We start from the raw sequence: 26,201 nt of genomic DNA, 5'->3' as shown, positions 1-26,201 counted from the left end.
ATAAAGCTCTTTAGACGCTTTAGTGTATATTTGCCATTGTATTTTAAAACCACTTCTGTCGCCTAGTTAGTTATCCGTTTTAATTTCATATTTACGGTATTGTTTTTATTATTCATCTAGTGGGCTGGTTAAGTTAGCATTAGCCTAGCTAACTAACATTTCCAACCATGAGGTCACTAAGCTACTCTCTTGTTAATGAAGAGGAGGACTGCTGGACGGAGAAAGAAGCTCTCGTCAAAGAGGAGAAGGAAGAGAAGGATATCACAGTAAAACAAGAAGTAGAGGGTGAGGCTGTTACAGTGAAAGAAGAAGATAAAGACGTTACAGTGAAAGAGGAAGAGGATGTTACAGTAAAAGAAGAGGAGAAAGAGGAGGATGCAGTTTTTGGAGTGAAAGAGGAGGAGAGGGAAATGACTGTCACATTGAAAAAGGAGGTGGAAGAAGAGGAGGAAACTGGATTTCTGGACTCGGTTTCCCAAACGCATCTTAACAATGGTTCTAACGATGAACGGGCCCTGGTTAACACAAGTAAGTACTGCCTTAAAAACAGAGGCACAAACTCTGCAGTTGAACTGATGTTTTTTTATTTAACCAGGTGACCATGATGTCATAACGATAGTTTAACCAGGTAGGCCATGATGTCATAATGATACTTTAACCAGGTAGGCCATGATGTCATAATGATAGTTTAACCAGGTAGGCCAGTTGAGAACAAGTTCTCATTTACAACTGCGACCTGGCCAAGATAAAGCAAAGCAGTGTGACACAGACAACAACACAGAGTTACACATGGAATAGCATACAATAAGCAAGCCAATAACACAATAAGCAAGTCAATGACAGTAGAAAAAAAGAAAGTCTATATATAGTGTGTGCAAAAGGCATGAGGTAGGCAATGAATAGTCCATAGTAGCGAAGAATTACAATTTAGCAGATTAACACTGGAGTGATAAATGAGCAGATGATGATGTGCAAGTAGAGATACTGGTGTGCAAAAGAGCAGAAAAGTACATGTACAGCTGAAGCGATCGGTTAGCTGCTCAGATAGCTGATGTTTAAAGTTGGTGAGGGAAATATAAGACTCCAGCTTCAGCGATTTTTGAAATTCGTTCCAGTCACTGGCAGCAGAGAACTGGAAGGATGTATGGTGTTAAAGGGGAAATCTGAAATTACCACATCCATATTTTGATTTTTAAATTATTTATTTATAGCCATTGTTTCTTGAAGAACATAACACATGCCTCATGAGATTAGTTCAACTGTTGTACCCCATCAGAACCCAGAATAAGCTTTTTTTACTCCAATGTTTAGAAACAATGTAAATCAACACTTTATAGCATCAAGATGGTTAAAACTGGCCTTCATACATTCTGACGTTGCTGGTAATCGGCTACACAAGCAGTCGGCAACCTACATTTGGAGTGCAAATTTATCTGACCATTTCTACCGATCTGCGTGCCGGTTATGATTTTCATTTGCACATTTTACTGAAACAGTTTAATTTCATTGATAATAGTATCTCAAAATCATTCTGTGATTAACCTGTCTGGCCCCGGGGTTCCGCTAGCGGAACTCCTCCCACATTCCACTGAAAAGGCAGAGCGCGAAATTCAAATTTTTTTTTTTTGAAATATTTAACTTTCACACATTAACAAGTCCAATACAGCAAATGAAAGATACACATCTTGTGAATCCAGTCAACATGTCCGATTTTTAAAAATGTTTACAGCGAAAACAGCACGTATATTTATGTTAGCTCACCACCAAATACAAAAAAGGACAGACATTTTTCACAGCACAGGTAGCATGCACAATGCCAACCTAACTAACCAAGAAACAACTTCATCAGATGACAGTCTTTTAACATGTTACACAATAAATCTATGTTTTGTTCGAAAAATGTGCATATTTGAGCTATAAATCAGTTTTACATTGCAGTTACCATCACAGCTACCGTCAGAAATAGCACCGAAGCAGCCAGAGTAATTATAGAGACCAACGTGGAATACCTAAATACTCATCATAAAACATTTCTGAAAAATGCATCGTCTACAGCAAATGAAAGACAAGCATCTTGTGAATCCAGCCAATATTTCAGATTTTTTAAGTGTTTTACAGCGAAAACACAATATAGCATTATATTAGCTTACTACAATAGCCTACCACACTACCACATTCATTCATCAAGGCACGTTAGCAATAGGCACGTTAGCGATAGCGAATAAACCAGCAAAATATATACATTTTCACTAACCTTCATAAACCTTCGTCAGATGACAGTCCTATAACATCAGGTTATACATACACTTGTGTTTTGTTCGAAAATGTGCATATTTAGAGCTGAAATCAGTGGTTATACCTTGTGCTAACGTAGCATCTTTTTCCCAGAATGTGCGGATATTTTTCTACAACTCACCTATTCTGACCAAATAACTATTCATAAACATGACTAAAAAATACATGTTGTATAGGAAATGATAGATACACTAGTTCTCAATCGCCATGTTAGAATTCTAAAAATAACTTCATTACGACATCCAGCTTATGTTATAGCGAGAGCCTGCCCAAAATCTGGGCGCTACCTAATAGTACACATGTTCGACAGATATATGAAATAGCATCATAAAATGGGTCCTACTTTTGATGATCTTCCATCAGAATGTTGTCCTTTGTCCAGAACAATCGTTGTTTGGTTTTAGAATGTCCTCTTCTCCAGTCAATTAGCACGGAAAGCTAGCAAAGTGGCGCGAAGCTCTCCTTCGTGAACATACGCAGACAAAGCAACACGCCTAACGTCCCGAAAAAATTTAATCTAATAAAACTATATTAAAAAAACATACTTTACGATGATATTGTCACACACACAGATGATGTTATACACTCCATTTCTTCTCTCACTGCCTGTTGACATCTAGTGGAAGGCGTGACTCTGACTCTCATACGACTGCAGTTTATATATAAATGCCTAGAATATTTCAATTTTGGGGAATCTCTTATAAAATGGGTAAAAATTATGTATAGTAACCCTAGGTGTAAAATAGTAAATAATGGCTACATCTCAGAAAGTTTTAAACTATCTAGAGGAGTAAAACAAGGTTGTCCACTATCGGCATATCTATTTATTATTGCCATCGAAATGTTAGCTGTTAAAATTAGATCAAACATTAATATTAAGGGATTAGAAATCCAGGGCCTAAAAACTAAGGTGTCATTGTACGCTGATGATTCATGTTTTCTTTTAAAACCACAACTAGAATCTCTCCACGGCCTCTTAGAGGATCTAGATACATTTTCTATCCTCTCTGGATTAAAACCAAATTATGATAAATGTACCATATTATATTATACGTACCATATTACGTATTGGATCACTAAAAAATACACATTTTACATTGCCATGTAGTTTACCAATTAAATGGTCTGACGGAGATGTGGACATACTCGGTATACAAATCCCAAAAGAAAGAAATGATCTCACTCCAATAAATGTTTATAGAAAGTTAGCAAAAATAGATAAGATCTTGCTACCATGGAAAGGAAAATACCTGTCTATTTGTGGGAAAATCACCCTGATTAACTCTTTAATCATATCACAGTTTACCTATTTGCTTATGGTTTTGCCTACACCTAGTGACCTGCTTTTTAAATTATATGAACAAAAAATATTCAATTTTATTTGGAACGGCAAGCCAGATAAAATTAAAAGGGCCTATTTATATAACGAATATGAATTCGGAGGGCAGAAATTATTAAATATTAAAGCATTAGACCTCTCACTAAAGGCATCAGTCATACAAAAGTTATACTTAAATCCAAACTGGTTCTCTAGTAGATTGGTACGAATGTCTCATCCTATGTTCAAGAAGGGCCTTTTTCCCTTTATTCAGATTACACCTGCTCACTTTCGGTTGCTTGAAAAGGAAATAATCTCCAAAATATCTTTATTTTTTAAACAAGCTGTCACGTTCCTGACCTGTTTTCTGTTGTTTTGTATGTGTTTAGTTGGTCAGGACGTGAGCTGGGTGGGAATTCTATGTTGTGTGTCTAGTTTGTCTGTTTCTATGTCAGCCTAGTGTGGGTTCTCAATCAGAGACAGATGGTAGTCGTTGTCTCTGATTGAGACTCATATATAGGAGGCTTGTTTTGTGTTGGGATTTTGTGGGTGTTTGTTACCTGTCTCTGTGTTTGTGTTCTGCACCAGATAGGTCTGTATCGGTTTTGCACGTTTGTTATTTTGTAGGTTGTTTGTAGTGTTTCACTTGTGTTTGTATTAAACATGTTTAACACTAGCCGCGCTGCACTTTGGTCCTCTCCTTCACCCCTGGAAGAAAACCTTTACAGAAACACCCACCAAACCCGGACCAAGCAGCGTGGCAACGGGCAGCAGCAACAGCAGCAGCAGTACAAGGAGGAATGGACATGGGAGGAGATTCTGGACGGAGAGGGACCCTGGGCAGAGCCAGAGGAGTGTCGCCGTCCCAAAGCGGAGCTGGAGGCATCAAAAGCGGAGAGGCGGCATTATGAGGCGCTTGCAAGGCAGAGTGGCTGGAAACCCGAGAGGCTCACCCAAAAATTTCTTGGGGGGGGGGGGGGGTGGCTAAAGGGGAGTGTGGCGAAGCCGGGTTGGATACCTGAGCCAACTCCCCGGGCTTACCGTGGAGTGAGAGGGCGTCGTACCGGTCAGACACCGTGTTATGCGGTAAAGCGCACGGTGTCCCCAGTACGCGTGCTTAGCCCAGTGCGGGCTATTCCACCTTGCCGCACTGGGAGGGCTAGGTTGGGCATCGAGCTGGATGTCATGAAGCCGGCCCAACGTATCTGGCCTCCAGTACGTCTCCTCGGGCCGGCGTACATGGCACCAGCCTTACAGGTGGTGTCCCCGGTTCGCCTGCATAGCCCAGTGCGGGTTGTTCCACCTCGCCGCACTGGCAGGGCTACGGGGACCATTCAACCTGGTAAGGTTGGAGAGGCTCGGTGCTCAAGAGCGCGTGTCCTCCTTCACGGTCCGGTATATCCGACGCCACCTTCCCGCCCCAGCCCAGTACCACCAGTGCCTACACCACGCACCAGGCTTCCAGTGCATCGCCAGAGCCCTGTTCCTCCTCCCCGCACTCGCCCTGAGGTGCGTGCCCTCAGCCCGGTACCTCCAGTTCCGGCACCACGCATCAGGCCTATAGTGCGTCTCAGCCGGCCAGAGTCTGCCGTCTGCTCAGCGGTGCCTGAACTGCCCGTCTGCCCAGCGGCGCCTGAACTGCCCGTCTGCCCAACGCCGTCTGAACCGTCCGTCTGCCCAGCGCCGTCTGAGCCGTCCGTCTGCCCAGCGCCGTCTGAGCCATCCGTCTGCCCAGCGCCGTCTGAGCCATCCGTCTGCCCAGCGCCGTCTGAGCCATCCGTCTGCCCAGCGCCGTCTGAGCCATCCGTCTGCCCAGCGCCGTCTGAGCCATCCGTCTGCCCAGCGCCGTCTGAGCCATCCGTCTGCCCAGCGCCGTCTGAGCCGTCCGTCTGCCCAGCGCCGTCTGAGCCGTCCGTCTGCCCAGCGCCGTCTGAGCCGTCCGTCTGCCACGAGCCATTAGAGCCGCCCGTCTGTCCCGAGCCATTAGAGCCGTCCGTCAGTCAGGAGCCGCCAGAGCCGCCAGCCAGTCAGGAGCCGCCAGAGACGCCAGCCAGTCAGGAGCCGCCAGAGACGCCAGCCAGTCAGGAGCCGCCAGAGACGCCAGCCAGTCAGGAGCCGCCAGAGACGCCAGCCAGTCAGGAGCCGCCAGAGACGCCAGCCAGTCAGGAGCCGCCAGAGACGCCAGCCAGTCAGGAGCCGCCAGAGACGCCAGCCAGTCAGGAGCCGCCAGAGACGCCAGCCAGTCAGGAGCCGCCAGAGACGCCAGCCAGTCAGGAGCCGCCAGAGACGCCAGCCAGTCAGGAGCCGCCAGAGACGCCAGCCAGTCAGGAGCCGCCAGAGACGCCAGCCAGTCAGGAGCCGCCAGAGACGCCAGCCAGTCAGGAGCTGCCAGAGCTGCCCTCCAGTCATGAGCTGCCCTCCAGTCATGAGCTGCCCTCCAGTCATGAGCTGCCCTCCAGTCATGAGCTGCCCTCCAGTCATGAGCTGCCCTCCAGTCATGAGCTGCCCTTCAGTCATGAGCTGCCCTCCAGTCATGAGCTGCCCTCCAGTCATGAGCTGCCCTCCAGTCAAGAGCTGCCCTCCAGTCAAGAGCTGCCCTCCAGTCAAGAGCTGCCCTCCAGTCAAGAGCTGCCCTCCAGTCATGAGCTGCCCTCCAGTCATGAGCTGCCCTCCAGTCATGAGCTGCCCTCCAGTCATGAGCTGCCCTCCAGTCATGAGCTGCCCTCCAGTCATGAGCTGCCCTCCAGTCATGAGCTGCCACTCAGTCATGAGCTGCCACTCAGTCATGAGCTGCCACTCAGTCCGGAGCTGCCACTAGTCCGGAGTTGTCCCTCTGGCCTGAGCTACCTCTTTGTCCTGAACTACCTCTCTGTCCTGAGTTGTCTCCTCTATTGTAGAGGGGAGTTGGTGAAGGTTCCTGGACCATGGTCGGGGGCGAGGGTCGCCACTCAAGGGACGCTAAGGAGGTGGACAAAGACAATGGTGGAGTGGTGCCCTCGTCCACCGCCGGAGCCGCCACCGCGGACAGATGCCCACCCAGACCCTCCCCTTGAGTTTTAGGGGTGCGCCCGGAGTTCTCACCTTGAGGGGGGGGTTCTGTCACGTTCCTGACCTGTTTTCTGTTGTTTTGTATGTGTTTAGTTGGTCAGGACGTGAGCTGGGTGGGAATTCTATGTTGTGTGTCTAGTTTGTCTGTTTCTATGTCAGCCTAGTGTGGGTTCTCAATCAGAGACAGATGGTAGTCGTTGTCTCTGATTGAGACTCATATATAGGAGGCTTGTTTTGTGTTGGGATTTTGTGGGTGTTTGTTACCTGTCTCTGTGTTTGTGTTCTGCACCAGATAGGTCTGTATCGGTTTTGCACGTTTGTTATTTTGTAGGTTGTTTGTAGTGTTTCACTTGTGTTTGTATTAAACATGTTTAACACTAGCCGCGCTGCACTTTGGTCCTCTCCTTCACCCCTGGAAGAAAACCTTTACAGAAACACCCACCAAACCCGGACCAAGCAGCGTGGCAACGGGCAGCAGCAACAGCAGCAGCAGTACAAGGAGGAATGGACATGGGAGGAGATTCTGGACGGAGAGGGACCCTGGGCAGAGCCAGAGGAGTGTCGCCGTCCCAAAGCGGAGCTGGAGGCATCAAAAGCGGAGAGGCGGCATTATGAGGCGCTTGCAAGGCAGAGTGGCTGGAAACCCGAGAGGCTCACCCAAAAATTTCTTGGGGGGGGGGGGGGGGGGCTAAAGGGGAGTGTGGCGAAGCCGGGTTGGATACCTGAGCCAACTCCCCGGGCTTACCGTGGAGTGAGAGGGCGTCGTACCGGTCAGACACCGTGTTATGCGGTAAAGCGCACGGTGTCCCCAGTACGCGTGCTTAGCCCAGTGCGGGCTATTCCACCTTGCCGCACTGGGAGGGCTAGGTTGGGCATCGAGCTGGATGTCATGAAGCCGGCCCAACGTATCTGGCCTCCAGTACGTCTCCTCGGGCCGGCGTACATGGCACCAGCCTTACAGGTGGTGTCCCCGGTTCGCCTGCATAGCCCAGTGCGGGTTGTTCCACCTCGCCGCACTGGCAGGGCTACGGGGACCATTCAACCTGGTAAGGTTGGAGAGGCTCGGTGCTCAAGAGCGCGTGTCCTCCTTCACGGTCCGGTATATCCGACGCCACCTTCCCGCCCCAGCCCAGTACCACCAGTGCCTACACCACGCACCAGGCTTCCAGTGCATCGCCAGAGCCCTGTTCCTCCTCCCCGCCCTCGCCCTGAGGTGCGTGCCCTCAGCCCGGTACCTCCAGTTCCGGCACCACGCATCAGGCCTATAGTGCGTCTCAGCCGGCCAGAGTCTGCCGTCTGCTCAGCGGTGCCTGAACTGCCCGTCTGCCCAGCGGCGCCTGAACTGCCCGTCTGCCCAACGCCGTCTGAACCGTCCGTCTGCCCAGCGCCGTCTGAGCCGTCCGTCTGCCCAGCGCCGTCTGAGCCATCCGTCTGCCCAGCGCCGTCTGAGCCATCCGTCTGCCCAGCGCCGTCTGAGCCATCCGTCTGCCCAGCGCCGTCTGAGCCATCCGTCTGCCCAGCGCCGTCTGAGCCATCCGTCTGCCCAGCGCCGTCTGAGCCATCCGTCTGCCCAGCGCCGTCTGAGCCATCCGTCTGCCCAGCGCCGTCTGAGCCATCCGTCTGCCCAGCGCCGTCTGAGCCGTCCGTCTGCCACGAGCCATTAGAGCCGCCCGTCTGTCCCGAGCCATTAGAGCCGTCCGTCAGTCAGGAGCCGCTAGAGCCGTCCGTCAGTCAGGAGCCGCCAGAGCCGCCAGCCAGTCAGGAGCCGCCAGAGACGCCAGCCAGTCAGGAGCCGCCAGAGACGCCAGCCAGTCAGGAGCCGCCAGAGACGCCAGCCAGTCAGGAGCCGCCAGAGACGCCAGCCAGTCAGGAGCCGCCAGAGACGCCAGCCAGTCAGGAGCCGCCAGAGACGCCAGCCAGTCAGGAGCCGCCAGAGACGCCAGACAGTCAGGAGCCGCCAGAGACGCCAGCCAGTCAGGAGCCGCCAGAGACGCCAGCCAGTCAGGAGCCGCCAGAGACGCCAGCCAGTCAGGAGCCGCCAGAGACGCCAGCCAGTCAGGAGCCGCCAGAGACGCCAGCCAGTCAGGAGCTGCCAGAGCTGCCCTCCAGTCATGAGCTGCCCTCCAGTCATGAGCTGCCCTCCAGTCATGAGCTGCCCTCCAGTCATGAGCTGCCCTCCAGTCATGAGCTGCCCTCCAGTCATGAGCTGCCCTTCAGTCATGAGCTGCCCTCCAGTCATGAGCTGCCCTCCAGTCATGAGCTGCCCTCCAGTCAAGAGCTGCCCTCCAGTCAAGAGCTGCCCTCCAGTCAAGAGCTGCCCTCCAGTCAAGAGCTGCCCTCCAGTCATGAGCTGCCCTCCAGTCATGAGCTGCCCTCCAGTCATGAGCTGCCCTCCAGTCATGAGCTGCCCTCCAGTCATGAGCTGCCCTCCAGTCATGAGCTGCCCTCCAGTCATGAGCTGCCACTCAGTCATGAGCTGCCACTCAGTCATGAGCTGCCACTCAGTCCGGAGCTGCCACTAGTCCGGAGTTGTCCCTCTGGCCTGAGCTACCTCTTTGTCCTGAACTACCTCTCTGTCCTGAGTTGTCTCCTCTATTGTAGAGGGGAGTTGGTGAAGGTTCCTGGACCATGGTCGGGGGCGAGGGTCGCCACTCAAGGGACGCTAAGGAGGTGGACAAAGACAATGGTGGAGTGGTGCCCTCGTCCACCGCCGGAGCCGCCACCGCGGACAGATGCCCACCCAGACCCTCCCCTTGAGTTTTAGGGGTGCGCCCGGAGTTCTCACCTTGAGGGGGGGGTTCTGTCACGTTCCTGACCTGTTTTCTGTTGTTTTGTATGTGTTTAGTTGGTCAGGACGTGAGCTGGGTGGGAATTCTATGTTGTGTGTCTAGTTTGTCTGTTTCTATGTCAGCCTAGTGTGGGTTCTCAATCAGAGACAGATGGTAGTCGTTGTCTCTGATTGAGACTCATATATAGGAGGCTTGTTTTGTGTTGGGATTTTGTGGGTGTTTGTTACCTGTCTCTGTGTTTGTGTTCTGCACCAGATAGGTCTGTATCGGTTTTGCACGTTTGTTATTTTGTAGGTTGTTTGTAGTGTTTCACTTGTGTTTGTATTAAACATGTTTAACACTAGCCGCGCTGCACTTTGGTCCTCTCCTTCACCCCTGGAAGAAAACCTTTACAGAAACACCCACCAAACCCGGACCAAGCAGCGTGGCAACGGGCAGCAGCAACAGCAGCAGCAGTACAAGGAGGAATGGACATGGGAGGAGATTCTGGACGGAGAGGGACCCTGGGCAGAGCCAGAGGAGTGTCGCCGTCCCAAAGCGGAGCTGGAGGCATCAAAAGCGGAGAGGCGGCATTATGAGGCGCTTGCAAGGCAGAGTGGCTGGAAACCCGAGAGGCTCACCCAAAAATTTCTTGGGGGGGGGGGGGGGGGTGGCTAAAGGGGAGTGTGGCGAAGCCGGGTTGGATACCTGAACCAACTCCCCGGACTTACCGTGGAGTGAGAGGGCGTCGTACCGGTCAGACACCGTGTTATGCGGTAAAGCGCACGGTGTCCCCAGTACGCGTGCTTAGCCCAGTGCGGGCTATTCCACCTTGCCGCACTGGGAGGGCTAGGTTGGGCATCGAGCTGGATGTCATGAAGCCGGCCCAACGTATCTGGCCTCCAGTACGTCTCCTCGGGCCGGCGTACATGGCACCAGCCTTACAGGTGGTGTCCCCGGTTCGCCTGCATAGCCCAGTGCGGGTTGTTCCACCTCGCCGCACTGGCAGGGCTACGGGGACCATTCAACCTGGTAAGGTTGGAGAGGCTCGGTGCTCAAGAGCGCGTGTCCTCCTTCACGGTCCGGTATATCCGACGCCACCTTCCCGCCCCAGCCCAGTACCACCAGTGCCTACACCACGCACCAGGCTTCCAGTGCATCGCCAGAGCCCTGTTCCTCCTCCCCGCACTCGCCCTGAGGTGCGTGCCCTCAGCCCGGTACCTCCAGTTCCGGCACCACGCATCAGGCCTATAGTGCGTCTCAGCCGGCCAGAGTCTGCCGTCTGCTCAGCGGTGCCTGAACTGCCCGTCTGCCCAGCGGCGCCTGAACTGCCCGTCTGCCCAACGCCGTCTGAACCGTCCGTCTGCCCAGCGCCGTCTGAGCCGTCCGTCTGCCCAGCGCCGTCTGAGCCATCCGTCTGCCCAGCGCCGTCTGAGCCATCCGTCTGCCCAGCGCCGTCTGAGCCATCCGTCTGCCCAGCGCCGTCTGAGCCATCCGTCTGCCCAGCGCCGTCTGAGCCATCCGTCTGCCCAGCGCCGTCTGAGCCATCCGTCTGCCCAGCGCCGTCTGAGCCGTCCGTCTGCCCAGCGCCGTCTGAGCCGTCCGTCTGCCCAGCGCCGTCTGAGCCGTCCGTCTGCCACGAGCCATTAGAGCCGCCCGTCTGTCCCGAGCCATTAGAGCCGTCCGTCAGTCAGGAGCCGCCAGAGCCGCCAGCCAGTCAGGAGCCGCCAGAGACGCCAGCCAGTCAGGAGCCGCCAGAGACGCCAGCCAGTCAGGAGCCGCCAGAGACGCCAGCCAGTCAGGAGCCGCCAGAGACGCCAGCCAGTCAGGAGCCGCCAGAGACGCCAGCCAGTCAGGAGCCGCCAGAGACGCCAGCCAGTCAGGAGCCGCCAGAGACGCCAGCCAGTCAGGAGCCGCCAGAGACGCCAGCCAGTCAGGAGCCGCCAGAGACGCCAGCCAGTCAGGAGCCGCCAGAGACGCCAGCCAGTCAGGAGCCGCCAGAGACGCCCGCCAGTCAGGAGCCGCCAGAGACGCCAGCCAGTCAGGAGCCGCCAGAGACGCCAGCCAGTCAGGAGCCGCCAGAGACGCCAGCCAGTCAGGAGCTGCCAGAGCTGCCCTCCAGTCATGAGCTGCCCTCCAGTCATGAGCTGCCCTCCAGTCATGAGCTGCCCTCCAGTCATGAGCTGCCCTCCAGTCATGAGCTGCCCTTCAGTCATGAGCTGCCCTCCAGTCATGAGCTGCCCTCCAGTCATGAGCTGCCCTCCAGTCAAGAGCTGCCCTCCAGTCAAGAGCTGCCCTCCAGTCAAGAGCTGCCCTCCAGTCAAGAGCTGCCCTCCAGTCATGAGCTGCCCTCCAGTCATGAGCTGCCCTCCAGTCATGAGCTGCCCTCCAGTCATGAGCTGCCCTCCAGTCATGAGCTGCCCTCCAGTCATGAGCTGCCCTCCAGTCATGAGCTGCCACTCAGTCATGAGCTGCCACTCAGTCATGAGCTGCCACTCAGTCCGGAGCTGCCACTAGTCCGGAGTTGTCCCTCTGGCCTGAGCTACCTCTTTGTCCTGAACTACCTCTCTGTCCTGAGTTGTCTCCTCTATTGTAGAGGGGAGTTGGTGAAGGTTCCTGGACCATGGTCGGGGGCGAGGGTTGCCACTCAAGGGACGCTAAGGAGGTGGACAAAGACAATGGTGGAGTGGTGCCCTCGTCCACCGCCGGAGCCGCCACCGCGGACAGATGCCCACCCAGACCCTCCCCTTGAGTTTTAGGGGTGCGCCCGGAGTTCTCACCTTGAGGGGGGGGTTCTGTCACGTTCCTGACCTGTTTTCTGTTGTTTTGTATGTGTTTAGTTGGTCAGGACGTGAGCTGGGTGGGAATTCTATGTTGTGTGTCTAGTTTGTCTGTTTCTATGTCAGCCTAGTGTGGGTTCTCAATCAGAGACAGATGGTAGTCGTTGTCTCTGATTGAGACTCATATATAGGAGGCTTGTTTTGTGTTGGGATTTTGTGGGTGTTTGTTACCTGTCTCTGTGTTTGTGTTCTGCACCAGATAGGTCTGTATCGGTTTTGCACGTTTGTTATTTTGTAGGTTGTTTGTAGTGTTTCACTTGTGTTTGTATTAAACATGTTTAACACTAGCCGCGCTGCACTTTGGTCCTCTCCTTCACCCCTGGAAGAAAACCTTTACACAAGCCTTAGAAAGTTGGTTGCAATTTCAGTTTAATCCACCTGAAAGGACGGAACAAATAGTACAACAAATCTTGTGGTTAAATTCAAATATAGTAATTGATAAAAAAACTGTATTTATCGAAGAAATTTAAAAAAAAGGTATAATTTGTGAATGATATCATAAATAGGACTGGTGGAGTAATGTCACACATGCAGCTAACACAGACATATGGAAATGTCTGCTCTACCCAAAATTACAACCAATTAATTGCAGCATTACCACAAAAATGGAAGAGGCAGGTAGAAGGGGATAAAAGTAAGGAACTTGTATGTCGGCCTTATATTAAAGAACATAAATGGTTAAAGAAAAGTGTGATAAATAAAAACATATACCAATTTCATTTAAGGACCAAACAACGTACAGCTGTGCCATATAAATTGCAAAATAGTTGGGAAGAGATTTTCGATGTACCCATTCCATGGCACATGGTTTATGAATTGATACGCAAAACAACGCCGGATTCAAAACTTCGAATTTTTCAATTCAAATTATTGTACAAAATTCTTGCAACTAATAGAATGTTATATATATGGGGGATACAATCTTCCCAGCTCTGTAGATTCTGCTGTGAGGAGGCAGAGTCATTAGACCATTTATTTTGGTATTGTCCGCATGTAGCTCGTTTTTGGTCACAGGTCCAGGAATGGTTGAAGAATTGCAACATTTGCGTAGAACTAACGCTACAGATAGCAATACTGGGGGATTTGAAAAGCCATAGTCAATCAATCAATAATATAATAATTATTTTAGCAAAAATGTTTATTTTTAATTTACAATCCGTGGAAGCTATGAGAATAGGAAGATTCAAATCTTTTGTGAAGCATCACAGCACAGTTGAAAAATATATGGCAAATAAAAATCCGAAATGGATGATGTTGGAAGATAGATGGGAAAGGTTGAGTGGAGCTGAAGGGTGGGACTAATAACAAGATAAACAATGTAGGGCATACGGGATCTGTGAAATGTGTATAGGTGCGGAGCTATTGTGAAATAGCACAGTTACAAGTGGAAATCAAACTGGATGGACAACAGAAATAGAGGAAGGACTAAGAACAAACAAGAGAGAACTATTATAAAGTAGACTGTGTCTGTAAATGTGTATAAGATGTATAAATTGAAGGTAAAAACAAATGTTTATCAGTTTACTCCAATTGGGGGATCGGTGGTAGGGTTTGCAGGGAATAATAATAAAGGTATACTCTTTAAAAAAAGTATGTATGTCTATGTAGGTATGTGTATGTATATATGTGTATATGTATGCATACGTGAATGGATATACAGTGGGGAGAACAAGTATTTGATACACTGACGATTTTGCAGGTTTTCCTACTTACAAAGCATGTAGAGGTCTGTAATTTTTATCATAGGTACACTTCAACTGTGAGAGAAGGAATCTAAAACAAAAATCCAGAAAATCACATTGTATGATTTTTAAGTAATTAATTGGCATTTTATTGCATGACATAAGTATTTGATACATCAGAAAAGCAGAACTTAATATTTGGTACAGAAACCTTAGTTTGCAATTACAGAGATCATACGTTTCCTGTAGTTCTTGACCAGGTTTGCACACACTGCAGCAGGGATTTTGGCCCACTCCTCCATACAGACCTTCTACAGATCCTTCAGGTTTCGGGGCTGTCGCTGGGCAATACGGACTTTCGGCTCCCTCCAAAGATTTTCTATTGGGTTCAGGTCTGGAGACTGGCTAGGCCACTCCAGGACCTTGAGATGCTTCTTACGGAGCCACTCCTTAGTTGCCCTGGCTGTGTGTTTCGGGTCGTTGTCATGCTGGAAGACCCAGCCACCACCCATCTTCAATGCTCTTACTGAGGGAAGGAGGTTGTTTGTCAAGATCTCGCGATACATGGCCCCATCCATCCTCTCCTCAATACGGTGCAGTCGTCCTGTCCCCTTTGCAGAAAAGCATCCCCAAAGAATGATGTTTCCACCTCCATGCTTCACGGTTGGGATGGTGTTCTTGGGGTTGTACTCATCCTTCTTCTTCCTCCAAACACGGCGAGTGGAGTTTAGACCAAAAAGCTCTATTTTTGTCTCATCAGACCACATGACCTTCTCCCATTCCTCCTCTGGATCATCCAGATGGTCATTGGCAAACTTCAGACGGGCCTGGACATGCGCTGGCTTGAGCAGGGGGACCTTGCGTGCGCTGCAGGATTTTAATCCATGACGGCGTAGTGTGTTACTAATGGTTTTCTTTGAGACTGTGGTCCCAGCTCTCTTCAGGTCATTGACCAGGTCCTGCCGTGTAGTTCTGGGCTGATCCCTCACATTCCTCATGATCATTGATGCCCCACGAGGTGAGATCTTGCATGGAGCCCCAGACCGAGGGTGATTGACCGTCATCTTGAACTTCTTCCATTTTCTAATAATTGTGCCAACAGTTGTTGCCTTCTCACCAAGCTGCTTGCCTATTGTCCTGTAGCCCATCCCAGCCTTGTACAGGTCTACAATTTATCCCTGATGTCCTTACACAGCTCTCTGGTCTTGGCCATTGTGGAGAGGTTGGAGTCTGTTTGATTGAGTGTGTGGACAGGTGTCTTTTATACAGGTAACGAGTTCAAACAGGTGCAGTTAATACAGGTAATGAGTGGAGAACAGGAGGGCTTCTTAAAGAAAAACTAACAGGTCTGTGAGAGCCGGAATTCTTACTGGTTGGTAGGTGATCAAATACTTATGTCATGCAATAAAATGCAAATTCATTACTTAAAAATCATACAATGTGATTTTCTGGATTTTTGTTTTAGATTCCGTCTCTCACAGTTGAAGTGTACCTATGATAAAAATGACAGACCTCTACATGCTTTGTAAGTAGGAAAACCTGCAAAATCGTCAGTGTATCAAATACTTGTTCTCCCCACTGTATATATTTACCCCAAAAAATATGGGGGATTGGAAATGATGCAGACAATTACATTGGAAGCAACATTCTTTCCGCAATATTAAGCTGATCCACCCCCCCCCCCCCAAAAAAAAAAAGACAAAAAAAATAAAAATAAATAAAAGACATGACTCTGCCGTTGTGCTGTAGAACTTGTGAATTTTGTCTCTTGTATAATAAGGGACTATCATTTGTCCCAACATCACAGGCCACAGACTTTGATGCAGTTAAAGACTTCCAAAAGTGTTTCCTCTGTTTAAGATCAACTGAGTTTTTTAAATGGGGTTTCTCCCTGTGCACCTGCCAATGTTAATCCATTGAACGAGACAAGTTACCAGACAGGACATATTGCTAATGTTCTTCCCATTGATAACCTGAATGACAATTAACTTGTGGGCGGTGGTGGTGATGACGGCTTATTGGATGACGTCGTCCATCGGGATTCCCCAAAAAAGAAGACGCTCTGGATTGATCACTGGAGTCAGATGGGAAGGAGGAGGTTGATCATCAGGAGTCAGATGTGAAGGAGGAGGTTGATCATCAGGAGTCAGATGTGAAGGAGGAGGTTGATCATCAGGAGTCAGATGTAAAGGAGGAGGTTGATCATCAGGAGTCAGATGTGAAGGGGGAGGTTGATCATCAGGAGTCAGATGTGAAGGAGGAGGTTGATCATCAGGAGTCAGATGTGAAGGAGGAGGTTGATCATCAGGAGTCAGATGTGAAGGAGGAGGTTGATCATCAGGAGTCAGATGTGAAGGAGGAGAATGATCATCAGGAGTCAGATGTGAAGGAGGAGGTTGATCATCAGTGAACCTCTAGGATTGTGGCTGGGCTGGCGTTTCCACTTCCAGCTTGGTCATATATTTTGATACATTGAATGTTGATTTTGTGTTATATATTTGTACCTCCTGTTTCATGAAGTGATGTCACTAAGTACTGCCCCTATATATACAATGCATTCGGAAGTTTTCAGACCCCTTCACTTTTTCTACATTTTGTTACGTTACAGCCTTATTCTAAAACGGATTAAATCATTTTTGCCCCCTCATCAACCTACATAATACCCAATAATGACATCACAATACCCCATAAGACATCATATTGCCCCATAATGACATCACAATACCCCATAATGACAAAGCAAAAACAGGTAAATAAATGAAAAAAATTGATTTTCTTTAAAAAACAAGTACATTTCTCAGTGATCCCAAACTTTTGAATGGTAGTGTAAATCTACATGATGTATTGTTACACCATGTAGGAGCAGTCTAGACCTAGTCTGTTCATTATGTACATCTACATGATGTATTGTTACACCATGTAGGAGCAGTATAGACCTAGTCTGTTCATTATATACATCTACATGATGTATTGTTACACCACGTAGGAGCAGTATAGACCTAGTCTGTTCATTATATACATCTACATGATGTATTGTTACACCACGTAGGAGCAGTATAGACCTAGTCTGTTCATTATATACATCTACATGATGTATTGTTACACCACGTAGGAGCAGTATAGACCTAGTCTGTTCATTATATACATCTACATGATGTATTGTTACACCATGTAGGAGCAGTATAGACCTAGTCTGTTCATTATATACATCTACATGATGTATTGTTACACCATGTAGGAGCAGTATGGACCTAGTCTGTTCATTATATACATCTACATGATGTATTGTTACACCATGTAGGAGCAGTATAGACCTAGTCTGTTCATTATATACATCTACATGATGTATTGTTACACCACGTAGGAGCAGTATAGACCTAGTCTGTTCATTATATACATCTACATGATGTATTGTTACACCATGTAGGAGCAGTATAGACCTAGTCTGTTCATTATATACATCTACATGATGTATTGTTACACCATGTAGGAGCAGTATGGACCTAGTCTGTTCATTATATACATCTACATGATGTATTGTTACACCATGTAGGATCAGTATAGACCTAGTCTGTTCATTATATACATCTACATGATGTATTGTTACACCATGTAGGAGCAGTATAGACCTAGTCTGTTCATTATATACATCTACATGATGTATTGTTACACCATGTAGGAGCAGTATGGACCTAGTCTGTTCATTATATACATCTACATGATGTATTGTTACACCATGTAGAAGCAGTATAGACCTAGTCTGTTCATTATATACATCTATATGATGTATTGTTGCACCATGTAGGAGCAGTATAGACCTAGTCTGTTCATTATATACATCTACATGATGTATTGTTACACCAAGTAGGAGCAGTATAGACCTAGTCTGTTCACTATATACATCTACATGATGTATTGTTACACCAAGTAGGAGCAGTATAGACCTAGTCTGTTCATTATATACATCTACATGATGTATTGTTACACCAAGTAGGAGCAGTATAGACCTAGTCTGTTCACTATATACATCTACATGATGTATTGTTACACCATGTAGGAGCAGTATAGACCTAGTCTGTTCATTATATACATCTACATGATGTATTGTTACACCATGTAAGAGCAGTATAGACCTAGTCTGTTCATTATATACATCTACATGATGTATTGTTACACCATGTAGGAGCAGTATAGACCTAGTCTGTTCATTATATACATCTAGATGATGTATTGTTACACCATGTAAGAGCAGTATAGACCTAGTCTGTTCATTATATACATCTACATGATGTATTGTTACACCATGTAGGAGCAGTATAGACCTAGTCTGTTCATTATATACATCTACATGATGTATTGTTACACCATGTAGGAGCAGTATAGACCTAGTCTGTTCATTATATACATCTACATGATGTATTGTTACACCATGTAGGAGCAGTATAGACCTAGTCTGTTCATTATATACATCTACATGATGTATTGTTACACCATGTAGGAGCAGTATAGACCTAGTCTGTTCATTATATACATCTACATGATGTATTGTTACACCATGTAGGAGCAGTATAGACCTAGTCTGTTCATTATATACATCTACATGATGTATTGTTACACCATGTAGGAGCAGTATAGACCTAGTCTGTTCATTATATACATCTACATGATGTATTGTTACACCATGTAGGATCAGTATAGACCTAGTCTGTTCATTATATACATCTACATGATGTATTGTTACACCATGTAGGAGCAGTATAGACCTAGTCTGTTCATTATATACATCTACATGATGTATTGTTACACCAAGTAGGAGCAGTATAGACCTAGTCTGTTCATTATATACATCTACATGATGTATTGTTACACCAAGTAGGAGCAGTATAGACCTAGTCTGTTCACTATATACATCTACATGATGTATTGTTACACCATGTAGGAGCAGTATAGACCTAGTCTGTTCATTATATACATCTATATGATGTATTGTTACACCATGTAGGAGCAGTATAGACCTAGTCTGTTCATTATATACATCTACATGATGTATTGTTACACCACGTAGGAGCAGTATAGACCTAGTCTGTTCATTATATACATGACGTATTGTTACACCATGTAGGAGCAGTATAGACCTAGTCTGTTCATTATATACATCTACATGATGTATTGTTACACCATGTAGGAGCAGTATAGACCTAGTCTGTTCATTATATACATGATGTAATGTTACACCATGTAGGAGCAGTATAGACCTAGTCTGTTCATTATGTACATCTACATGATGTATTGTTACACCATGTAGGAGCAGTATAGACCTAGTCTGTTCATTATATACATCTACATGATGTATTGTTACACCATGTAGGAGCAGTATAGACCTATTCTGTTCATTATATACATCTACATGATGTATTGTTACACCATGTATGAGCAGTATAGACCTACAGTAGCTAGCTGCTAATTTAGATGTAGTATAATTTAATGAAACTGCCTTAAATATGCTGTGGTAAACATTTTTTATTCACATTAATCAATCAACACATTCCTGTCTTTGTATGTCTCAATATAATAGTATTATTTAATTAAATCCATTTACAATAATCTTTGTCTGAAAATAAAATATGACCCTCAACTGCGTTTCCCCTCCAGTCAGCAGACGGCGATGTGCGTCTTTCAGGCGATGCTGCCAGCGTGACGTATAATCTAGTGGACGGTTCTTCATAAACAGCTCGTCAACCACCTCGGTAGCTTGCTAGCCAAAATAGCCGAAAGATTCAAGCTATTTATACGCTTTCGGTGTATATTGCCTACTGTGTTTTAGCCACACTTCTATCGTATCAACTTGTTAACCTATTTAATTGAATATTACGTTATTTTGTATTAGTCAGCTATAGTAGTTGGCTGGTTAAGTTAGCACTAGCCTAGTCGCTAATGATAGCTAGCTAGCTAACATCCCTCAACATGAGCTCCCTAAACTACTCCCCTCTTGTTAAAGAAGAGGCGGTCTGCTGGACGGAGAAAGAAGCTCTGGGGCTAAACATTGTCGCGAAAGAGGAGAAGGAAGAAGAGGATGTCACAGTTAAACAAGAAGTAGAGGGTGAGGCTGTTACAGTGAAAGAAGAAGAGAAAGACGTCACAGTGAAAGAAGAGGAAGACGTGTTCAGAGTGAAAGAGGAGGAGGAAGTTTTTGGAGTGAAGAAGGAAGGAGAGATTACTGTCACATTGAAAGATGAAGAGGAGGAGATAGGAGATCTGATTAACACCAGTAAGTACCACCTTAAATGTGTTTTTTACTTTGGATATTCGGAGTTGGCTCGTCAATACCTCTTCAACGGAGGGCCCAGGATGATGACTGATATGTCTAGAATCAGACGACGTAGAGAGCAAGCTACCCCTTGTTTTCTCTGTTCCGTTTCCAAAAAGTGACTTAACATATATATTTGAGAAGGGTCTTTCTGCTGACCGCAGACTGGGGGGCACGGCATGTAGTGATGTTTTACTACACACCGTGCCCCCCAATAGTGCCATGCGAGATTTGGGTTGGCTACAACAAAGATTATGGATATACTGACAAGATGTCTCGCCGCCCAAACAAGGGGAGTCGTTGCCCACAAAGCGGCACTGCGGGTTGTCTAGCTCCCGCCTATCCTTTCTTTGGATTGGTGGATTCATCTTATTATTGTAATCTATTGTTTATATTCAATGAGGGTTGTTGTCGTCAACCGCCTGTATTCAATGGAGAGAGATGCTAAGCTACTAGCATGAATATGCACCGCCTGTATTCAATAGAGAGAGATGCTAAGCTACTAGCATGAATATGCACAGCCTGTATTCAATGGAGAGAGATGCTAAGCTACTGGCATGAATATGCACCGCCTGTATTAAATGGAGAGAGATGCTAAGCTACTAGCATGAATATGCACCGCCTGTATTCAATGGAGAGAGATGCTAAGCTACTAGCATGAATATGCATAGCGATCTGGAGACAACTCCTATAGTGTTTTTATCAAAGTTGTCAGTATGTCACGTGTCCACATAACTTAAGCATTACGAAACTTCTGTTGGATCAAGTAAACCTCACGTAGCAAACAAGCCATTCATTTTGTTGTTGACCAAATTCGACACTTTCCACATTGGGTTGATAATTGTTTCCATTTGGATACAACCTACTGTAACCTACTGGCATGACCTAGAGAGTTACAACCTACTGTAGCCTACTGGCATGACCTAGAGAGATACAACCTACTGTAGCCTACTGGCATGACCTAGAGAGATACAACCTACTGTAGCCTACTGGCATGACCTAGAGAGATACAACCTACAGTAACTGGACTCTGTACACAGCCCATCTGTAAATAGCCCATCCAATTGCCTACCTCATCCCCATGTTTTTATTTACTTTTTTTGCTCACACCAGTATTTCTACTTGCACATCATTTGCACATCTATCACTCCAGTGTTAATATGCTAAATTGTAATTCCTTTGCTACTATGGCCTATTTATTGCCTTACCTCTGTACTCCATTTGCACACACTGTATATAGATTTTTCTATTGTGTTATTGACTGTACTTTTGTTTATTCCACGTGTAACTCTGTTATTTTTGTCGCACTGCTTTACTTTATCTTGGCCAGGTCACAGTTGTAAATGAGCCTACCTGGTTAAATAAAGGTTAAGAAAAAAAAAAATATTAATTGTTCATGACGTCCTCCAGTGATTTTAACTTTTCCCGTTGAAAAGTGATATATAAATACAGTAAAGTATAAACACACTAAAGGGAAACAAATAAATGTTTTGAGCAAAATTGTGTTTTTTTTAGACAACTGCAAACTAGAAGGAGTGAGTGATGTCATAGTAAGGCCTTCAAGGAGTTGGCTTGATGGGAGGTTGTGATGTCATCCAATAGGAGACTGATCTTCATGTGAATATTCATTATTCTTTTTAAAATCCTTCCTGTTCTGTCAAGTTGGTTGTTGATCATTGCTAGAAAGCCATTTTCAAGTCTTTCCATAGACTTTCAAGATGATTTAAGTCCAAACTGTAACTAGGCCACTCAGGAACATTCAATGTCATCTTGGTAAGCTCCTCCAGCGTCGATTTGGCCTTGTGGTTTAGGTTATTGTCCTGTTAGTACAGTTTTAGTTTTAGTTTACAGTTTTAGTAACATTTAGTTTCCTTATATTACGGTGGGAAAACAGTTTTCATAGGCACAGAAATTCCAAATCATTTGAGTTTGCAGAAATCCTAAATAATTTCAGAGTTTGCTGAATTCAATGGTTCTAACCGAGAGTCACCTTTAACTTTATTGACAACACCCAAATGGATACTGTCATTAACGCAGTTCTTCAATAATTACACATAATTCTTAATACTGTAGCTGTTTAGTTAGTCACATGTTCAACTATCATCAGCTGATCCAGGAAATCATTTTCTGAATGACAGTCAAATGACAAACATCCCGACATGCAACAACAACCAAAGTGCTTCTTCATTCATTACTCTGGTAAAGACAGTTATGCCGTGCTCCACGTTGGATCCAACATCCCTAACAAATTGATGTTTATAATGTTATTGTCTGCTTGATTTACAGTAGGGTCTCCTTAGTCTGTTTGCACACAGAGATACTTTGCTCATAATGTGTAGAGAACTGTTCCTTGATGGATAGGCTATTGTACAACACACAGAGCTATTCTCCTTTATTTGTTGTTTGGTGAAGTTATGGGTCCTACAGTAGGTCTGTTATTGTTAGATGAAGTAATGGGTCCTACAGTAGGTCTATGTTATTGTTATGGGTCCTACAGTAGGTCTATGTTGTTGTTAGGTGAAGTTATGGGTCCTACAGTAGGTCTATGTTGTTGTTATGGATCCTAGAGTACACTATGTATGTCATGCAATAACAACCAAAGTGCTTCTTCGTTCATTACAGGTATATTTGTTGTTAGGTGAAGTTATGGGCCAATTTGGCAAATAGTGTACAAACCCTCATTGTCAGGCTGATGGAAAAGCTAGCCAAAGAGCAATTTACTGGTTGAAGTGTTTTTTAAGTACAAAGCGGTTGATTTGTGATGACACAAACATTATATTAAGCAGGACATTCAGACGAGCCTTACAATTATAATCCAAAGTAGTGTGAAATGCACTCATAAGCATCCTGGACATGGAGGTTACTCCCCTGAGTTTTCCCCTATTCACATTCAGAATACATTGTGAAAAACTAAAATCTTTGCTCACCATTTTTGCTCCAGGCAGATATACTACATCCATAACTAGTGGTTTCCTCATTAGCAGATATACTACATCCATAACTAGCAGTTTCCTCATTACCAGATATACTACATCCATAACTAGTGGTTTCCTCATTACCAGATATACTACATCCATAACTAGTGGTTTCCTCATTAGCAGGGAGGAGTTTCTGCAATCAAATTGTATGTGCTTTGCCCTCGTGCCGCAATTGTATCAAACACAGAAAGGGGCCTATATTGGAGACCAAAAGTCGTCTGGCACACTGCTTAGAGTTTCAACAACATGAATAACTTATTGTGGGAAGAGTTTTACTCACCTAAGCAGCCTGACATCACACCAGAGAACACACTCAGGAGAGAAACCTTTTAGCTGTAATGAATGTGGGAAGAGTTTTATTAGCCTAAGCAGCCTGGTGTCACACCAGAGAACACACACAGGAGAGAAACCTTATAGCTGTACTCAATGTGGGAAGAGTTTTGGTCAATCTGGCAATCTGACAGTACACCAGAGAACACACACAGGAGATAAATCTTATAACTGTGGTCAATGTGGGAAGAGTTTTTCCTCATCTAGCAGTCTGACTCAACACCAGAGAACACACACAGGTGAGAAATCTTATATCTGTAATACATGTGGGAAGAGTTTTAATACATCTAGCATTCTGACTCGACACCAGAGAACACACACAGGAGAGAAACCTTATAGCTGTGATCAATGTGGGAAGAATTTTACTCAGCTAAGCAACCTGATATCACACCGGAGAACACACACGGGTGAGAAACCGTATAGCTGTGATCAATGTGGGAAGAGTTTTGTTACTTCTGGCCAGCTGACTTTACACCAGATAACACACACAGGAAAGAAATCTCATAGCTGTGACCAGAGATAATCTGATTAAAGATCTCTGATCAAATATCAGGAAATGCATACATGAAGTTGTTTCATGATATCAATGAATAAATGTCACAATGTGGAATGTTTTAACATTGTAGTAGGAGTATTTGAATAATGTCACAATGTAGAAGCCTAAATGTTTGCCCCCTGTTCTATTGTTATTTTTGTGTACTAAGTATTTCTGTTTATTTTCATTGTTTTTTCCTGTGAAGCCATTGTGTTGCATCCATGTCTGAAATGTGCTGTATAAATAAAGCTTGATTTGATTTCAACAAATGAACCCAATGACTGACCAATCAACAGACTCTTGGTCCATCTTAGTATGAAAATCAGTATCAATCCCACTTTTGAAGCCTGCTGAAGGCGTGGTGGAGTAGTACACACTACTCCCGGCTCTACCAGGGGCTTGAGGTGGTCTCCCACAGCTCTGATAGTGGAGTGGTAAACACCACCCCCGGCTCTACCAGGGGCTTGAGGTGGTCTCCCACAGCTCTGATAGTGGAGTGGTAAACACCACCCCCGGCTCTACCAGGGGCTTGAGGTGGTCTCCCACAGCTTTGCTTATGTCATGTTCTGTGGCCTTGCCGTTCCATTTCTTGACTGCCCCTGCAACACAGAGAGAAACACATTTAGTCATATTATATAAAACACTCAAAGTAATGGATATGTAGCATCTATGGCCTCAGTAACACCTGGCACCTAAATGTGACTTCTGTCATCTGATCACTCCAAGCTGCATTAGGTTCAGATCTACCAGGATGGGCCTTTGACATAGTCTGGATGCAGTCAGGCCACTGAATATGCATCAGCAATGTAAAGAGATGGGGTGAATGAGTGGGGAAAAGTACATTTGACACAAATGACCTTCATAGAACAAATGTTTGTGTCTGAGGGGAAATGAACTTTCATACAGCCAAACGGGGTGAGAAATTACACCAATATCAGTGGACAATTTGCACTAATGTAAATAAACATATATTATGGAACATGTTCTCGTTTGCTGACGTGATGAACCACTAAGGGGACACAAATATTTGCCATCTAAACCATGTGTGACCTCTCACCTCTCTGGCTGTAGAAGTGTTCTTCCTAACCAGTCCCTCAACAGCTCTCTGACTGAGCTCCACCCTCACTGGGTCTTCAGAGGAGAGGAAGGCTGAGGAAGGATGGAAGGATGAATGGATCTGTCAGTCAATAAAGTGTAGAGCTGCTGTCTATGCTTTCTGACAAAATCACTATTTTAGTAGTTCATTAAAGTAAAAAAGGCTTTATGACTGCTGAATAAAAACTATCAATCACTTAGATCATGTATTTTCAGGTAGAGATACATCCTTGGGACGTCCCTAGCATATTGAAGTTTACATTTAAATGGTTAAGGTTAGGGTTTAGGGTAGGGATGTCTCAAGGATCCCGGATAGCATTGACCATTGTGCATTCTTCGGTCTCTTTTACATAGCAGGTGATGGGTTCTAACTTCTGAACTTGAAAATATTAAATATCCTTATTATGTGAAATTGAATGAAACAATAATGTATGTTGATGCTAATATGATGTACAATATTCCATGATGTTTCTATATGATAACAATAGAGTAATATATTTAATATGATGTACAATATTCCATGATATTTCTATATGATAACAATACCGTAATATATTTAATATAATGTACAATATTCCATAATGTTTCTATATGATAACAATACCGTAATATATTTAATATGCCATATACTATTTTTTAACAGTTTCACTAATACATTTTTATTAACTTAATTATTATGATTCATCGTCAGTTCACCGTCTCACCTCATACTGTATTGGAGCAGCAGCAGCTGACTGCCCAGTTCAACATCAGTTCACCGTCTCACCTCATACTGTATTGGAGCAGCAGCAGCTAAAGGCCCAGTTCAACATCAGTTCACCGTCTCACCTCAGCTGACTTGGTCGTTGATGCTAATCATCATGTGTTGAATCTGAGAGCATAGGCGGAAATCACGGGGGGGACGGGGGGGACACGACCCCCCCATCCTGGGAAAAATATGATTTGTCCCCCCCAATATATCACTGTAAACATAACTATGTAATTTCAATAATATTAATAATACGC

At 45.8% G+C, this 26,201-nt stretch overlaps 3 protein-coding genes and 1 long non-coding RNA gene across 4 annotated transcripts in view; 2 read left to right on the top strand and 2 right to left on the bottom strand.

The window, feature by feature from the left end:
- Positions 1 to 26,201, bottom strand: part of LOC139550433 (uncharacterized) — a 401,870-nt gene that overhangs the window by 153,146 nt on the left and 222,523 nt on the right. The gene's annotated exons all lie outside the window — the stretch shown is intronic.
- LOC139549547 (zinc finger protein 664-like) overlaps positions 1 to 26,201 on the top strand; it is a 238,764-nt gene that overhangs the window by 69,844 nt on the left and 142,719 nt on the right. The window lies entirely within an intron of this gene.
- LOC139548377 (zinc finger protein ZFP2-like) overlaps positions 1 to 26,201 on the bottom strand; it is a 372,237-nt gene that overhangs the window by 324,326 nt on the left and 21,710 nt on the right. The gene's annotated exons all lie outside the window — the stretch shown is intronic.
- Positions 168 to 24,370, top strand: LOC139552198 (zinc finger protein ZFP2-like). The gene is made up of 6 exons (XM_071363680.1): positions 168 to 266; positions 6,511 to 6,603; positions 9,263 to 9,355; positions 12,026 to 12,110; positions 19,950 to 20,051; positions 23,494 to 24,370. The coding sequence occupies exons 1-6, from the start codon at positions 168 to 170 to the stop codon at positions 24,087 to 24,089; spliced, it is 1,068 nt and encodes a 355-aa protein (XP_071219781.1). The 3' UTR covers positions 24,090 to 24,370.

This window comes from Salvelinus alpinus, chromosome 2 (assembly GCF_045679555.1).
Source record: "Salvelinus alpinus chromosome 2, SLU_Salpinus.1, whole genome shotgun sequence".
Lineage (NCBI taxonomy): Eukaryota > Metazoa > Chordata > Actinopteri > Salmoniformes > Salmonidae > Salvelinus > Salvelinus alpinus.
Note: the sequence above shows the minus strand (reverse complement) of the source record. Positions and strands in the feature narration are given on the sequence as shown.